General features: G+C 43.1%; 1 protein-coding gene across 4 annotated transcripts in view; it reads left to right on the top strand.

Annotated features, from left to right (window-relative positions):
* ESR1 (estrogen receptor 1) overlaps positions 1-18717 on the top strand; it is a 380127-nt gene that overhangs the window by 99534 nt on the left and 261876 nt on the right. The window contains exons 1-2 of one of the 4 annotated variants that reach the window (XM_027603413.1): positions 7188-7332; positions 9326-9847. In XM_027603413.1, the coding sequence (XP_027459214.1) occupies positions 9396-9847 (452 nt within the window). In that variant the 5' untranslated portion in view covers positions 7188-7332; positions 9326-9395. Of the gene's footprint in view, positions 1-7187; positions 7333-9262; positions 9848-18717 lie in introns of those variants that run through there. The other 3 variants (XM_027603412.1, XM_027603416.2, XM_027603414.2) reach the window with 3 other exon arrangements.

Genomic DNA, 18717 nt, shown 5'->3' with positions numbered 1-18717 from the left:
TTTAAAAGGCTTGTTTTTTGTTTTATTTTGTTTTTAGCTAGAAAGTTTGATTCAAATGCTATTGTCCTAAGAGTCAGACCTAAATGAACTCTCTTCTGAGGAGTAATGAATGGGAGTTGCATAACTCATTTCTTCATGTTATAAGGCAAGTTATTTCTTTGACTACAAGTTGTTTCAATGTTTTTAACTTATTTTCTCAAATCCTTCTCCCCATTTCTTTACCAGTGATTTGAGAATGTGGAAACAGTCTTGTGTTTCCCAAAGAGCTGGGGATTTCTAAGACTCTAAGAATAGCCCACTGAGCCACCAAGTTAATGTCTTAAATTTGATTTATCCTAATCATGGCCCACACTAAGGAAAAAATGCAGTATCCACCTGGAGTTGCTGGGGTGGGGTAGAAAGGTTATGGGGTAGAAAGGGGTATGATGGATCCTAATTTTGAAGACCCAGGTGCTGGTCCATTTCCCCTAGCCATTGACCTTTTGCAAGTCTCCTATGCCTTTCTGGGTCACAGTTTTCTTGTAAATACAGTGAAGAGATTGGGCTTGATAACCCATAAAGGGACCATTGATTCTAACAGCCTGTTATATGATAAAAAATCAGATTTAGTTGGAAAATATGAATCTGCTTCCAAACTTTCCCCTAAGCTCTGGTTCTAAAGTATAGCCATTATATCCATTCCTTTTGTGTGAAGTTATTGAGGAAGTCAGTTAACAATGCAAATGTGGTATCTGGGAGGGATTTAAGCATTCATTTTTCAAACAATGTTTATTGGGGGCCAACTACACATCAGGCATTATCCTAGGCAATGGACTTGTGACTTGGAAAAAGAGAGCCCTTGTGTGCCTCTTTTGAATTTATAGGTCGGTGGTAGGATACAGAGAAATACACAGGAAATTCCAACAGCATGATAAGGGCTATAACTGGGGATGTTTAGGGAGCTACGGGCATTTATAGGAGAAGCACCCATTAGGACATCAAGGAGATCAAGGAAAGCTTCCTGGTGGCTGTGATGTCTCAAGGGAGACTTGGAGGATGTATAGGAAGGAGTAAGTCTGATGAAAGAATGGGAAGAAGATTCCAGGTAGAGTAAATCACATATGTGACTATTTAGACTTAGAATCCAGAAGGTTAGAGGAACTTGAAAGGAATTCAATATGGCACTGGCACACTATCTGTGTGAGAATGGGTGGGGACTCTGGAGAAGTTCTTTTACTATTGAGGAAGATGACTCTTCTTGCCGTGTAGAGGGTGGACAGGGAAACGAAGAGGCTGGAGGCATAGCTTGGGAGAGAAGGGAATGGCCTGAAAACAGTAACAAGAATGAGAAAAGAGAGTAGACTCAGAGCAGTCAGGGAGATGGAAAGAAAGATTTGTGGTGGGTCAAATGTAGAGAGTGAAAAAAATGTGGCAAGGCCGCAGACTGGATTTTTTTGCTTACACAGTTACGTGAATGGCAATACCATTTGCTGAGATAGGAGACAGAAAGTAGAGTAGGTCTGGGGAAAAGAGAGCTTAATTTTGGACAAGTTGAACCTCAAATGGCCAGTCCATAGTAGGTGTTTGATAAATATATATATTGAATGAATGAACATGCAAGTAAAAATGTCTAACAGGTATCTAGAAATGTGGCCCTCCTAGCCAGCAAAGAGATCTTGGGTGGAGATATCTATTTTTTAGGTCTGCAATGTACAGATGACACTTAAAACCCTGGGAGTGGTTGAGATCATCCAGGGGAAGAAGTACAGAGGGACAGGAGGGCCTAGGGGCTGAATCTGGAGGAATATCAATACTTGAATACAGAGGCAGAGATGCTCTTGGAAGTGGCAGAGTAGGAAGGATCACTGAATAGGACTAAACACTAAACCCCTGGAGGTAAGTTCTTTGAGGGCAGAGATATTCATTTGGCTTATATTTGGGTGGTTGCTATGGACAGAATTGTGTCTCTCCAAAATTCATATGTTGAAGCCCTAACCTCCAAGGTGACTGTGTCTGGAAATAGGATTTTGGGAGGTGATTAAGTTTAAATGAGTTCATAAGGGTAGAGTCCTAATCTAATAGGACTGTGGTCTTATAAGAAGAAGAGAACATTCTATCTGCTCTGTGAGGACACAGGGAGAAGGCGGCCATCTGAAAGCCAGGAAGTGAGCCCTCACTAGAGTCTGATCATGCTGGCACCCTCATCTCAGACTTTTAGTTTCCAGAACTGTAAGAAAGTAAATGTCTGTTTTTAAGCCACCTAGTCTATGATATTTTGTTATGGCAGCCTGAGCTAACTAAGATAGTGCCCAACGCTTAGAAATGGTCCTGGTAAATAGTAAGTAATCAACATTTTTTAAATTGCCATAGCATTGTATTATTGATATATCTTTTTGAGTCAATTGAATAAATGAGTCATTCCCTGGCATGGTCATAAGTATGTCACTTCTTTGAGACAGTGTGTTTGTAGTTGAGGGGGTTGGGAACAGGGAGAAACACTGGCTAGCGTGGAGGTCTGGGGTGCTTAGTGGGAGTGGGACAGAACCAATTATCCAGATGAGTATGGTAACAAAATAGGAAGAAAGACCTGAAGAGGCTCAACATGCACAAATCTCCTTTTTTTTTTTTTTTTTTTTTTTTTTTTTTACCATTTGGCTAAGGCTGGTTCTGAAACTGGGCAAGGTTCTTGGTTGATTACTAGGTGTGTGTGCATGTGTGTGTGTGGGTGCATGTGTGTGTGCAAAGGCCCTGCTCAACATTAGATAGGACTATTTGAACCAATGTGAATTTAGGCCCAGTCTGGATGTTGCTCTTTACAGAGAATACCCTAAGCTGGCAATGAGATTTCTCAAGTACATAGCAGATAAAGCTAGGCAGAGGGACACAGTGTAATAATAACAGGAATAATTGGAATTCTTTTATCATGTATGGCACTTACAATGAAAGCACTTTCTAATGTGTCTTCTGCCACATGCAGTATAAGTAAAATATATGAAAAAATTCTGAAATATTTAAAAAAATTTTTCAAGAAAATGTAAGATGAAAGTTACTAAATTCTGTTAAGCTGATGAATTAAATCTGAATCACTCACTGATTCTCAGTACGGCGTTGCCATTCTGCCTGATAACCCAAAAATCAAACTACCTCTATCAACTCCTGGGTGGGAAGCCAGGAAATGGCATCTGAATCCCAGGGTTTGTGAGACTAAGGATCTTGGGGTTTGATTCTTGGCTTTTAAGTTATTTTATTAAAAAAAATTTTTTTTGGAGTGGCAGTGGGAAGAAAAGGCTGTTTAAGAACGTGTTAATGAATACTGATTGCACTTGGCTTTTACTTGTATCTTTGCAGGCTTATGTAACATTTGATCATGTAAAGCCTGTTATACTTTAAAAAGGTCCATGGATACAGTGTTAGTAAAATTCTGTGGCCTTGAAGGAGCTGACCCCAGGGAAAGGATTCTCACTGAGAGAAGGTTAGCTCTGTGCTTCGATGCCTTGGCAAAACCCTATGCCCAGCACTTGACTGGTTGTGTCATTGGTTGGAAATACATGCTCCAATTTGTCCACATTCTGGGCCAAGAGGCAAAATAAATCTATGGTGATAGAAATTAAGACAGTGGCTGTCTATACGGGTTGGGGGCTGACTAGCGCGGGGCATGAAGGGAACTTTCTGGAGTGACGGAAATACTCTATCACCTCACTGAGATGGTTGTTACAAGGGCATATCTAAACTCACCAACTGTACACGTTAAGATATGTGCATTTCACTGCATATAAATTTCTCCTCATAAAACAAAAATCAAAGATCAGTTGAAAAAAGTCTAGGAGCTAATCAAAAACCCTTAACAACAAATAGGCTGAATTATTTTTAAAATGAGTGAAACATAAAAGGAAATTCTTCATTTTTCTTTTACTTTGGAGGAAAATGGATGGTGTCAAATAAATGCACAAAGACAGGCTCCCAAATGGAGTATTTTTATTTTTTTTTTTTAGAAGAGAACAGGCGCGTGTGCACGCACAAGTAGAGGGGGAGAAACAGCAGGAGAGGGAGAGAGAGAATCCTAAGCAGGCTCCACACCCAGCAGGGAACCCAATGTGGGGCTCGATCTCACCACACTGAGATCATGACCTGAGCTGAAATCAAGAGTTGGGACGCTTAACTGACTGAGCCACCTAGGCGCACCCCCAAACAGAGAATTTTTAATCAAAATAATGATCAGTTTAGACACAGCTAGACCTTCATGTTTTGGAGTGAAGAAACCATCTCTAGTACCATAAGCTGTTTTGGAAATAATTCCACATTTATTTCCTTTCATGTTTCTGTTGGAGGAATAATGCTTTTGTAAATGTAAAAAGCTTTTAATGGAGCTAGAGAAGAAACTGTGTTTGGTCATAGTATTATCTGGTTACGAACTAAAAATTCAGAGCTCTCTTGTGAGTCATGCTGCCAAGAATTGCAGGCTTAATCTTCAAGGTTGTATGAATTTGAATTTTGACTTTATGGCCTCAATCAGTATGAGGATACAAAGATAATCTTTTAGCAAAAACACTTTTGAAAATGGTAGAATGTTACATGGAAAGTTAGCTCTTAGAGATAGTTATCAGATAGATGTGATCCTATTTTATTCTTCTAAGTATCTGGATTAATAAATTAGCCAATATTTGATGACCTGATATGACCAGGCACAGTGCTAGGCACTCAGTGAGTTCCCAAATAACTCTATGCTGCCCTTGTTCTCAAGGAGCTTCTGAGCAGGACAAGGGGATTAAAAAGTATATTAATAACTCATTCAAGGAAGAATGTAATAAATGCATGAGAACACCATGGGCGTTCAGTGGAGAGGAAATTCCTTTTAAAAAGGGAATAAAGGAAGACATTATGGATGTGGTGGCATTTGGGCTGGACCTTGAAAAAGAGTGTGCTTGCCCCTGACAAGCCAGCAAAGCAGGGGTTGTAGGCAGAGAATGTCATCAGGAAGGCTGTGAGTGCTCGGAGTTCCCGGGTTTTGTTTGGCTGCAACACGGGGCTACAGATGGGAGGAGATACAGGAGGAAGACCTGAACCCCTGGGGGAGCTATGATCTGGGGAAAAGGTAGAGGCGGGTCATCAGAAGATGGATCCTGGAGCAATAAGAACCCAGGAGCTAAAAGGCAGCAGGATTTAAGAAGTAGGGGAAGGAAGAGGCAGACAGGTCCCTAGGAGGCTCTTACAACAAGTCAGGTAATGCAGGCTGAAGAAGCCTGATGGAAGCAGTGGAGGGACAGGGAGAAGGAGCACATCTAGAATGCTCAGCAGTGTGGAAGGGGAGGGAGGGGCAGACAGCTGGCTCAGAAGACTGAGAGACTGTCATCCAGTGACTGCGACCAGAGGGACAGTGATGCTGTTCATAGCCCAGAGTTGAGAGACTCGTCATGTTTGTGGGAGAGAGAAGGATGACTCATATTTTGAGCCAGCCAGAAATGCCCAGGAGACACTGGAAAAGTGGGTCCGGGGGTCCACTCAGCGCTGGAATTAGAGAGAGAGACATCGACCTTTTTTCACCTGCCAGCGCCTGCAGTCGTGGCAGTGGGCGGAGCACGTGCCCTGTGACCACGTGGAGAGGGGCAAGGGGAGAGCTGGGAGCCCGCTGCACGGCCGGAGGGGGCGGGGGTTGTTTGCCAGAAGCAGTAAAGGAAAACTGGCAAGGTGCAGTACCTCTCCCAGCCCTGTCCCCAAGCCTGGGAGATGAATCTGACCAGAAAGAGGGAAGAGAATGCTGGAGAGAAAGCATTCAAGAAAACTGCCTTTAGTGGACTAATCGTGACTGCTGGTCGCAGAATAATCAACGTCGATGAAGCTTATTTGCGGAGTCTCCTTTGTTTCCCCTTCTTTCTTCCTTCTTTTTCCCCCTCTCCTGCCTTCCCTTCTTCCGTCTTGCCCATCCACATTTTTGGACTGGCCTAGTGCATGGGTGGCCACGGTTGACCTAAGGAGGAGTTAGGATTCACCACTGTCACCTACAAAGGGTAACTGTCTTTTCAATATTTGTCTTTACAGCCGATTGTGGAGGGAGCACTTCTCTGCTCCGATACTGCAATGTTTGGGGTCTTTGAAAGCATGAAATGTATATTTACAATATGACGACATTAACATTCTTGTAACTCTTTCTATACAACTTTTTACTTCTTTCTCTGTACTGCTCTGGAGAGCCACTCATTATATCTTGGTAACTGCATAGGGTCCCAGGGCCAGAGACTGGCCACTCCTGGCATTGTGATTGGAGCCATTTAATACCCAAGGCCATGACTACTATCTGGTAACAAAGGTTCCACTAGGTGTCACGTGTCCTGGGGACCTTGGGTGAGGGCAAAAACAGAGCACCTTATTATTGTGTGTTAGTACCATGGTCGGGAGAAAAGTTGAGGACCAGGTGGATCCATCCAGGGCACCACTGTGAAATGAGAGACCCCCCACTCTCCGTGACCAACGCCAGTGCAACTAGAAAGTCTAATATCCATTTAAAACGGAGGTACCCACCTTTGTCTTATCTTCATACCCCAGGCTTTTAATAATATATATATTTTTTTCTGTATGTTTACAGAAAGCAGTCAACTGAGCTATTCGTGGAAAGGTTTGTGGGTTTGGTTAACGAGGTGGAGGAGTATTACATTTCAGCTGGAAACACATCCCTAGAATGCCAAAACATTTATTCCAAAGTCTGGTTTCCTGGTGCAATCGGAGGCACGGCCATAGTGTGTCTGTTCAGAGACTTGGGGAGGGGGGGACCCACTGGGGCCAGCAAGGCATTTGATCCAAGTGTATTCCAGAAGGCTTTTATTGTTAAATTATATTCTTCAGGATAAACCACCCATGTCACATTTTGTAAACTTGATATCCATACACTTTTGACTGGCATTCTATTTTAGCCATAAGCCTATGATTTACAGCAAGCCTGTTTTCCCTCTTGCTTAGGGTGGCAGCAGAAATCATGGGGCGCTTTCCAGGCTCCAAGGATAAGGAGCAAATGGGGCTGGGGTTTTGTATCTCCCCAATAACGATCACTCTAGCTATGCCACTCTGCTCTCCCTGAACAGACAGCAAGCTTCTCCTCACTCCCCACTGCCATTCATCCAGCTCCACGCAGCAGCCCAGCTGCTGTGTTTGCCGGGAGGGGCTGCCAAGTGCCCTGCCTACTGGCTGCTTCCCGAATCCCTGCCATTCCACACACAAACACATCCACACACGCTCTGCCTCGCTCACACACGGAGCTACACGCACATGCGAGCACATTCCTTCCTTCCTTCTCCCTGCCTCAGCCCTCGACTTCTACAAGCCCATGGAACATTTCTGGAAAGACGCTCTTGATCCAGCAGGGTAGGACTGTTTTGATTTCTCTCTTTGTAGCTTTAGCATTTTGAGAAAGCAACTTACCTTTCTGGCCAGTGTCTGTATCCTAGCAGGGAGATGAGGATTTGCTGTTTTCAATGGGTTTATGCATGCATCTCCTTTTTCTTCCCGGACTTGTAGGATTCTTTGTGTAATTTATGTGTAATTTGGCGGGTGCAGGTTTTTAAGAGCCCTATGAAGGGCTTTTACATGTGTTTAAAAAAGACATTTGAAAATTGAAAGTGTGATTTATGGAAACGAAATCATCTGTAAAAAAATTGCTTTGGAAAGTGATGGTTGCTGGCCCTAAAGAGAAATATCTGTGATTCACCTAATGTGTTTTAACCCTTTCTTTGCTTACAGTTTATGGTTATTGATGCTAAGCTCAATTTTGTCTCCATATTAAACCAAATACATCTGCATAGTATCCAAAAATGGTCTGTTTGTTCTTGAAAGAACTAGGTAAAATGTATACTTCTTAGTATAAAAAATTTTTAAGAAATTACTGTTAGTAACAGCAACCGTGGCATTTATATGTGCCATGAACATTTTGTTAGGTACTCTGTTGGGTGTTTGGGATAGCAATTAAAGCAAAGCATTAATGGTCATATCAGATAGTTGTATCAGAGCCTTTTAGGCTGGGGCAAAGGAAGTTTGTTAAAAAGTATAAACTCTCTGGGACTGTGGGTGCACAGTAGATTTACCATATCTCGTGTGTGTGCATACATACATACATATATTGTTTGTGTGTGTATGCTTAGATTTTAATTCAGTTCAAAACTTTTTTCTATTCCTTTTTCATCTCAATATTTGATTCTGCGTATCAGAGCGAAGTAAATGGAGAAGGTCGAATCGCAGGAATAAAGAACAGAAATGGAGCATTGCATTTCAAAATTTGTTGGTTAAACCAACAGCGTAACATAGTGGCCAAAGATTTGGTTAATGAACTGAGGTTACATTTTGTATGAAAAGGTCACATTTCATATTTAACTTTCTGAAGTTTTGGTTGCATAACCTGTGGAAGACGCGAACACCCATGTGCGCCTAACCAAAGGTTTTTGTGAATCATCATTCACATGAGAAATCATAATGGGAGCAAGTACAGTACTGTGGTCCAACACAAACATACAAGTCAGGCTGGGAGCATCTCAGAAGGTCGTGGCTCTCGAAGGGACCACTCTGGGGGAATTTTGCCACTGAGGAAACTGAGGTCTGGCACCATCCTGCTGCTGGCAAAGTGCAGCTCTTCCTATAGGTACACCTTGAATCTTCGCCCGCCTTCTCCCCAGATGTCTCCTCTCAGTCCCTGCAGCTGCTAAATATAGCTGTCTGTGGCTGGCTGCACATGCAACTGAGCACCCCATTCTATCTGCCGTATCTCAGTAACAGAGTGGTCCTCCCCAGGGTCATTCTATGTACACACTACATATTTCCAGCCAACTAGGAGAGTGAATCAAACAGAAGGAGAGACAAACAGAGATAGATAGGAGTCTGGCATGGGGCACATAAGGCAGCACGGTGGAGAAAGCCGGCCCCTGGATGAGTCTTGCGAGTTTGTTTTAAACCTCGCCTTCCCCGGGCCACCTTTAGGAGAACCCTCTGCGCCCCCGCCCTCCGGCAGTGAAATTTAGCCTCCATCCAGCAGCGACAAGTAAAGTAAAGTTCAGGGAAGCTGCTTTTTGGGATCGCTCCAAAACGAGTTGCGCCTGGAGTGATGTTTAAACCAATGTCAGTGCAAGGCAACAGCCCCTGGCCGGCTTCCAGTACCTTTGTAATGCATATGAGCGCGGGAGATCGGTACTTAAAGTTGGAGACTCCGAGCCCGGGAGTTGGCTGAGCGCACTAGCGCCGGGCTGCACTTGATCGCGTCTGGCCGCCCGGCTCCAAGGGACGGGCCGGCTCCCGGGGCACGGCCAGAACTCGTTTCGTGGCGGGACATGCGCTGCGCCACCTCTCACCGCGGGCTGTGCTCTTCTTCCAGGTGGCCGGTCGGCTGCTGAGCCCTCTGCCGCGCGGGGAGACTGTGCGCGCCTTGCCCGCGGCCACTGACCATGACCATGACTCTCCACACCAAAGCGTCCGGAATGGCCCTGCTACATCAAATCCAAGGGACCGAGCTGGAGACCCTGAACCGCCCGCAGCTCAAGATCCCCCTGGAGCGGCCCCTGGGCGAGGTATACGTGGACAGCAGCAAGCCCGCCGTGTACAACTATCCCGAGGGTGGCGCGTACGACTTCAACGCCGCTCCCGCCGCCTCCGCGCCCGTCTACGGCCAGTCGGGCCTCGCCTACGGCCCCGGGTCCGAGGCGGCGGCGTTCGGCGCCAACGGCTTGGGGGGCTTCCCGCCGCTCAACAGCGTGTCTCCGAGCCCGCTGGTACTGCTGCACCCGCCGCCTCAGCTCTCGCCCTTCCTGCACCCCCACGGCCAGCAGGTGCCCTATTACCTGGAGAACGAACCGAGCGGCTATGCGGTGCGCGAGGCCGGCCCTCCCGCGTTCTACAGGTACCCGCGCCGCCCGCCGCGCCACGTCGGGGTGGCAGCTGCGCGCCCTGCAGGCTGGAGGGAGCGAGGGGGCCCGCGCGGCCGGGAGCTCGCGGGAGGCCGTAGGCCGCGGGGCTGGGCAGCCGGCAGCCCGGCCGCAAGAGCCGCGGGACTCGCGGCCCGGCCGGGGCGTGGGGTGAGATGGTGGCGGGGAAGGATTTGTGGATCTTGCTTTCGAGAGCCAAGTTCTCTCGCCTGGCAGCTTAAAGAAAATTCTATTCTCCACCCCCCTACCATCTGCGTAAGCGGCAGATCCGAAAACCCATGGGCTTCCTAACTCATTTTGGAAAATCGTACAAAGCGGCGGTTATTTGTGTGTGTGTTTTGGGGGGAATACCCCAAAGCAAATAAACACAAAGCTCTTGGAGTGCCTAGTGAATGTCCCGTCTTGGTATTTAAGCCTGGAGGTGAGTAGGGTTAGGGAAGCTCAGAGTTTATTATTATTATTATTATTAATTGAAATTGTTTTAATGTGCTCGCAAGATTTCCTTTCATCTACAATTTCTGATTGGAGATATGCACGCTATTATTATGATGACGATGGTTTTGTTTGTTTTAGCAAGCAGTGCTTGCACCTACTTCCCCCCCTTTCTCTCCATCCCAAGTTCGAGACTTTGGGATTGAATTGTGCTCCGCAAAAGAGCAATAGAGGAATTGAATGTCTTAATGAGTTTCTGATTTCTGAGTTATCTGGCTGGGTCCGTGTTGGAGCAGATTGCTGGCATATGACTCCTGACAGCCGAAAATTTATAGGTGTCTTGTGAGTTTAAAACATGCCGGATGGAAGAGTGTTTTGAAATAACCCTCGTGCCCGCTAAATTACCTTTCTGGCCTACCGGCAGAGCGTGCTCCGGAAATGGTGTGCGGGGTCAGCTCGGTTGTGCACCTTTTAGTCGCTGTAGAAGTGTTAGGAGTCCAGGACATACAGAAACGCATTTGTGACTTAAGTGGCCAGTGTTTTGGGTCCTTACATCCCCAAACCCCAAGGATTATACTTTCCTCCCCTCCCTTCTCCTACTACCCCTTTGACAGTTTCTGCGTTCTCTTCCTCATGGACCTGGGGAGGGCTTAGGTGGGTGATACTGATGAACACCTGTGCCCTGGGCACCTAACGGCCACCTGTACTCTGGGGTGGGTTTGGGAGTTCTCAGGGCGCTCACGTGGCTGGGTGCTGAGTTAGGCACAGCCAGACTGCACACTAGTGTCTGGACTTGCCTCCCACCCTCACCTGGACCCTTCTGCATTGCAAGCTGTGGACCATTTTCTATTCAGTGTTCTAGTTCCAGAGATTCAGCAGATTTCTCTAGTTCCAGAGAAACAGGAAGAAGGTGCAGCTTGGCCCCAGAGGATACTGAAGGGCACACTCTTGGGGTATCTGAACGTATCCCATATCCTTCAACCTCCTCAAAGGATTTTAGAGCATTCCACAGCCAAACAGGTTCAGACTGAGTTACTACTTAAAAGACAAAGAATGAACACAACTTTAGAAAGTTGGCATATTTCAAATTAATTTTACTTGTTTTAATTCAGGGTTAAAGTGGAAAGAAAAAGAATTTATTCTGCTCACTTTTTTTTGAAGTGTTAGAACAAAATATAACGATTAAGTCTTACTCACACAACCTTTTAAACTCCTTGATGTGAAGGAAGGCACTTGATATGATGTGAATTCCATAACCTTGTGGTGGACTCCAGAAACTATTTTCTCTTTCATTTAATTTTCAGTTCTTTTATTGCAAATTAATCCTACTGAATTTCAATGGGTACTAATGAGACTGCTCCTTAGCGGATTATTTACTGCCTTGCTAATAATTACAAAGTGAGCATGGTCAAATAAAGAGGGAACCACATTTAATTCAAAATTGTTCATCATCCCAGTGGCAAATAATATTACTATAATATGCTCCATCTTAAACTTTTTGCATTAGATGGTATTCAAATACATTTAGAATAATGAAAAAAATGACATGGAACTTTAATAATAAAGTTAAGAACTCATACACATGCGTTTCCATGTGGAAACTTAGTTTTAGAATGATTTTTTCTTTGTAGTTTATTTCCTATAACATCCTTACTCCTTGCTTTGAATCGTGCCTCTGGGTAGCCAGGGAGGAAGAGATGGCTCTATATAAGTGTTGTTTCAAATGGGCAGATGTTATTTATTTTGCCCTCTCAGTTTTCCTGTCTGAATAACTCTGAGTAAAAAGAAAAAAAAATTGATTAGGCTCTTCTAGAAACCTTCCGTTATCTTCAGTAGTTACTAAAGTTTTGGGGGTTGCAAGCAGTGTTTTCAAACTGCTTGTCATGATCCAGAGGATCATGAAATCGCTTAGTGAGTCTGGAACATTTTTTTTTTTAAGGAATAAAATAGAAAAGAATATAATAGAAAGTATCACAGTACATAATATTTAGTAAGGGTGGGTTTTGTTTCCTGAAAATTTGTTTTAATTATATACGCTTATATGCACCGACTCTGATGTAAAATGTATTTCTTACTGTAGATGTTTGAAAATTAGTGGCCTAACATGTTATGCTTGGTACGAAACACAAAATTTAGGAAAGTGGCTAGTTGTTTTAGCTACACAAACCAAAAAGGTATTTTGATTGTTGTTATATTATTTTCCCCCTGTAAATTGGCCGGTGTCTTCAGGTCAGTTAGATTAAGGTTTATTATTTCTGATTCTTAACTTTTCCATTTGTAACATGGTGCTGTCATGTGGATTGTCTACCTGAATGTCCCACTGGGATGTTCAGAGAATTTACCTGAAGTTCACATCATTAACATAACATAGTAAAATAAAAAAAAAAGATACCATGGTTACTTTTTTCTAAAGGCCACAATATGCAGCCATATCTATGTATAAAAAAATGTAATAGATAAAACTGCTCTGGACATACAATAATGTGAGAAAGATTGTCACATGTCCCAGCAAATTGCTGAGAGGGAATACATTTGTAAATGGGCCAGTTGTGACTTTCCAAGATGTGTCTGACCTAAAATTTCATGATGAAGGCACCTGGGAGTTACCTTATCCTCAGTTCCTTTTTAGTGTTCCAACGGCTTAGGAGGTTTGAATAAAACTAAAGAATGAAACATATTATATCCACCATGTTTTTAAAAATTCAAATTAAGTATTTAGTGCTCCGTGTTCATTTCAGTTTTACTACTCAATATTCTTAAAGGCTAAATTTTACCCACTTCTCCCCGCCAAACTGCACAAACACACAGATCTTTAGCATCAAAATCAATGTCTTAGTAATTTTTCTGCTGGCTATATGCACATTTTGAATGAGTAGTGTGATCATTGGTGATCATTTAAAAACGATTTCTCAACTTTAAATAAGGCTCATTTCTAGGGAGAGATTTGAAGAGCTAGTTTGCAAGTTTCCAGTAATTCTTTCCTTGTATTTAGGTGATATTTTAGCACCCTTTATTTCTGTTCTTACTTTCATTCATTTAAGTTGTTACTGTTCACCTGACATTTTGTGTTGGTCTAAGAATAGCTGAAGGAGCCACATATTGCCTTGGGAATGAGTGTATTTTAGGTTGAAAAATGGATTCACATCTTGAATCCCCATTTCATTTTCACCTACTCCATGTGGCTTGTTTGGTTGAAAGCCCCTGCAGGATAATTACCACTTATTATAATCCTCTTTCTCGCACTCAGTTAATATGGATCCTTGGATTGCTTTTGTAAATATATTTAGGATATGACATTCCTAATTTGGGAAAATTCAGGTTTAGCATTTGGGTTTCTTATTGTTTTAAGAACATAAAAGACAGAAGCAAGAAATCAACAATGACAGGAACAACAGATATCAGGAAAAACTGTAAAAGGTGACACACTTTCTGTTAATGATAAGGTATTAATAATTTTGTCAAGTGGGATAATGTATAGGAAAGCAGTACATAAGCTACACAAGCATTCAGCATTTCATTATTTCTTTCACATATTAATATTCATTCCAGTGCTTCTGTAAGCTAAAAGATAGTAGGAAAGAACAGATTTAAGTGGTCAGGAGTTTCATTACAAATATAAATTAGTGGTCATGTGAAATCATTTTCTGTGGAAGTGAAATTTAAATAAAATCTTTATCACCATCTACAACATTTATTTGCAGCCTAGGTTATCATAAATAACATTTATTTATAGATACATTAAAAAAATCAAAACCCTGCTTATGTGAAAATAGTTTTACATGAGGAACTATACAAATTATAATTACATTTTTTCTAAAATACACACTCAGCACAAAACGAATACATCTGACTCCTTCCTTTGACATCAGTATTCTTTTTAATGTAACTTCAGAAGAACCCGGTGAGAGGAACAGCATGCTAAAAGTGTGTTCCCTGCTTTTCCAGGATACATTGAATGGATAGGACAAATTAGTCATTTAGCTTAATCCCAAGACTCTGTCTGCTTTTTGAAGAAGGAAAACACAGAATGGCCACCACTGTTTAGAACCAAGATGCACACTCCAGAGAAAGATGCTTTATAAATCCCTGAAATACAGCCATTCGAACACAAACCAACCAAAGTGAAACTGTGAGGGATTTCACTGAAAGGAGGCAGCCCCTCAAAGCCATCTAACTGTTTTGTTTTATACTTTAAACTCTGCCAATGCACTGACAGATAATGCCCCTTTTCAAAAAAGGTACGTTTAAGCTGTTCCCTCCTCCACTTGTAAAACATTACGCCCCTGCTGCCCTCTGAAATCTGAGGACTTCTGTGGGCTGGAGGCGAAGAGTCATATTCTTGATCTCAGGAGGGAAGAAATCCTAACTCCTGAGCTCTGCACCTTGGAGAATGTTATTAGGAATTATGAGGGAAGCTTTGCATTAATTGACAACACTTTCAGTCACGTGTGTATGTTCAGACCCTATTAATAGAGGAAAGATAGAAAAGACAACTACTTCGTCCAAACTGACGAAATTTTATGTAGTTTGGTGAAGTAATAATTTCAAGAAGCTAGCCCAAATAAGAAACGGTATGACTGACACTCATAAGTGATACAGTGGTGTGAAGGAGGAATCGTGATGTGGTGGTGGTGGTGAGGATGGTGCTGGTGCTGGTGCTGGTGGTGAGGTTGGTGCTGGTGGTGGTGGTGAGGATGGTGCTGGTGCTGGTAGTGAGGATGGTGCTGGTGCTGGTGGTGAGGATGGTGCTGGTGGTGGTGCGGGTGGTGAGGATGGTGGTGGTGGTGGTGCTGGTGGTGAGGATGGTGCTGGTGGTGGTGGTGATGGTGGTGGTGGTGGTGGTGGTGGTGGTGGTGGTGGTGATGGTGGTGGTGGTGGTGAGGATGGTGCTGGTGGTGGTGCTGGTGGTGAGGATGGTGCTGGTGGTGCTGGTGGTGGTGGTGGTGATGGTGGTGGTGAGGATGGTGCTGGTGGTGCTGGTGGTGAGGATGGTGCTGGTGGTGCTGGTGGTGAGGATGGTGCTGGTGGTGGTGCTGGTGGTGAGGATGGTGCTGGTGGTGGTGGTGATGGTGGTGGTGGTGGTGAGGATGAGGTTGGTGCTGGTGCTGGTGGTGGTGATGCTGGTGGTGGTGGTGGTGAGGATGGTGCTGGTGTTGGCAAGAACATAACATAATAAAATAAAATTAAAAAAAAAGAAAGTACTGGTGTCAGTTGGGGTGGCTAGTAGTTCTGGATGCCTGTTATAGAGCCTGAAGATGTTTATCCTACGCAGAAATCAAATCCTTTTAGTGTACTTCACGTATTTTTGTGTAGTTGCAATTTAAGAAATAGTCAAAACGTCAATAATGATATTATCAGTAATCTTAATACCATAAATCTAATAAGTACTACACAGAAAATTTAGAAAAGAAAACTCCAAACAAGCCTGGAGTTTTGTTTTGTTTTGTTTTTTGTTTCTTCTTTTTGGAGGGACAAAATTGGGTCCCCCAGTCTACTCCCGTCACAGCTACTTTAATGAAATGTGTTATTGTGGATGAGATAGTATGCTACTTTGTCTTGTAATTTTCTACTTTCTTTGAATTATGCTTTGGGAAAATTATAGAAGTTCACTTAAAGCTAAGAAAGCTAATTAAGAAATGTTCGGGACTAAATATTTCCAAATAAGTCCTGGATAAACTCAGATGGGGTTCTTGTTTTTTGAGAGTTTCCCAAATGTTGTCAGTTCCTAGGGCGGGGAGCGAACGGCCTCCACAGTATAGTGTTCAGATGCTCACGTCCATCGAGCTGGAAAGCTCCAGAGCTGTCTGGTCCCAGAGCCTCCTCCGGCTCCATGCTCCCATTCCCAGGCTGCACCCTTGGGCTGGGGCTCCTGCCCCACAGTGGCGCGGGTGTGCCGGGTATTACTTCCTGGGCAGTGCTCTTGGCAACTGGACTCACTTTTCTCATAGAAAGACTTGAGATTTTTTTCTAAGACCCTGATAGTAAAAGACAATTTTCTTTTAATTTCCTGCAACTAAATGATGTTAGAAATAGTAGTTTTTACATTGGCATACTTCCTCCTTCCACTGCTGATTTTTTTTTTTTTTTTTTTTTTGTAGTAGTCCGTTCTCGTATTTTGTTTTTTCTTTGCTTTATTTTCTAATGTTCTTTAAACTCCTTTTGGCTTCTTTTCTCCTATCAAGCTTGCTTGCTTGCTTGCTTTTTTCTTTTTTCCTGTTTTAGTTGCTCCATCTGCGTATTCCCAGATTTTTTCCTTACACCTTTTCTGGTTTATTTCTTTACTGACCTTTTTCATCTGTTATTTTCATGAAATTTGGAACAGGGCTCAATAGAGTTCTGCCTAGCATGGGAAAGCCAGCGGTGTAAGAATAACCCAGAATAGCATTAACTCCATTAAAAGTTTTAAAAACACTTTTTCCTTGTCTCTAACCTTAAAACAAACAAAAAACAAAAAACAAAAAAACCGGGAAGAAATTTTCACTTTAGTGTAATTGCTTTGACAGCTCATTCATGTCTTCATTCATTTGGCTCCCTTGTCCCAAATTGTGTAGCTCATCAGTGGCATAGATGAAATAAAATGCAATTTTGTATTCCTAGCAGTTCAGGTGTCAGGGTTACCACACAGTTGCCAGGAATCGCCTTGTATGAATGGGTGGAGCCCTGAGGCCACAGTCTTCTGCTTGGAGATTTGGGATGGGGATAAGTGAAGTCAGCCTTGGCCCCTCTCTCCTGGTTTCAGGGCTTCTAGATCCATGTGAATTTACACAAGGCATTTAAAGCTGACTGGAGCTTCCCATTCTGGCAACAAAAACAACAAAAAAAACCCTGTTCTTTTCGAACAAGCATAGGTGCATCCATGATTCATTTTACTTGTATCAGGAAAGTATTTTAAATACTTTAAATACTGGTGCTTTGTTTGTTTTTGGTTTTTGCTCTTGTAACATCTTCACAACACAACATAATTGATTTTAAGGGTCCTTTATGTTAACTTTTACATCTTTCATTTTTGGAAGACCTTACGAATGGTTGTATTTATTTCTGCAGGACATTTGAAATGTTGCAGGAACATTTCAAGCAATTCACAGAGAAAGAATGTACTTTCTAATTTGAGTACAAGATACAATTTCGTTACATTGAGAAGTTACTTTCTGTAGTTATCCGAAAAACTTGTGGGACCTTTGGAACTCTCTTTGATTTCTAATAGGAGGAATCCCTGAGCACTGGTCCAAACAGAGACCATGTCTTGTTCACTGCGTTTCCCTCAGCTCTTAGCAAAGGGCATGGCAGGAAGCACCAGTCACACTGACTTGTTCAGGCTGCTTACTGGGAGAATGGCCATTCAGCAGTGGATCTTTTTTTTTTTTTTTTTTTAAGATTTTCTTTTTTTATTTGACAGAGAGAGCAAGAGAGCACAAGTAGGGGTAACAGTAGAGGGAGAAGGAGAAGCAGTCTCCCCGCTGAGCAAGGAGCTCAATGCGGGGCTTGATCCCAGGACCTCGGGATCATGACCTGAGCTGAAGGTAGACGCCTAACCCACTGAGCCACCCAGGCGCCCCAGCAGTGGATCTTTAGATGGGACTGGAGGAATGTGGGGAATTTGTGAACCCCCTCCCCCAGGAATAAAAGTGGAAAGGAGTCCATTGGGTATCCCAAGGACAGTTGATTCCTATTATTCGCAGATTCCATATTTACGAATTTGCCTCCTTGCTAAAATTTATTGGTAACCCCCCAATCAGGACTCATGGCACTTCCTTGGTCACTCACGGACATGGGCAGAGTGGTGAAAAATTTGAGTCATCTGACATGCATGCTCCCGGCTGAGGTCAAGCAAAGTGATACTCTGCCTTCTTGTGTCAGCTCTTCTACTATAAACAAGTGTCCTGTTCAGTCTGTGTAGTGCCACGTTTTTTTTTGCTTTTTGTTGGTGACTTTGCTGTTGAAAATGACTCCCAAGCATAATGCAGAAGTGCTGGCTAATGTTCCTGAGTGCCAGAAGCCTGTGACGTGTCTGATCAAGGCTGTAGAAGACATGTGTGTTAGATAAACTTTGGGCATGAGTTATAATGCTGTTGGCTGTGAATTCAATGTTAATGAATCAATAATATATGTTAAATAAGGTATCTGTAAACAGAAATACACATGAAATGAGGCTACGTATTATTTGGTTGGTGGAGATGGTATGATCAGAGGCTTGTAAAAAATACAGGGCTGTATTTCCCCTTGGAGCGGTGGTTTAGTGTTCACTAATTTACTGTTTATGGAAATTTGAAAGTCATAACTACCACAAATAATGAGAATTGCTTTTATGTAATAGAGTGACTTAAGCACAAGTTTGGGAGGCAGGCAGCTTATGTTTCTGACTTGACTCCTGCCTAGTTGTAATCTCTGGCTCACTGTGCCTCAGTTTACTCAT

This window comes from Zalophus californianus, chromosome 7 (genome assembly GCF_009762305.2).
Source record: "Zalophus californianus isolate mZalCal1 chromosome 7, mZalCal1.pri.v2, whole genome shotgun sequence".
Taxonomy (NCBI): Eukaryota; Metazoa; Chordata; class Mammalia; order Carnivora; family Otariidae; genus Zalophus; species Zalophus californianus.
This window is presented reverse-complemented; position numbering and strand designations above follow the sequence as displayed.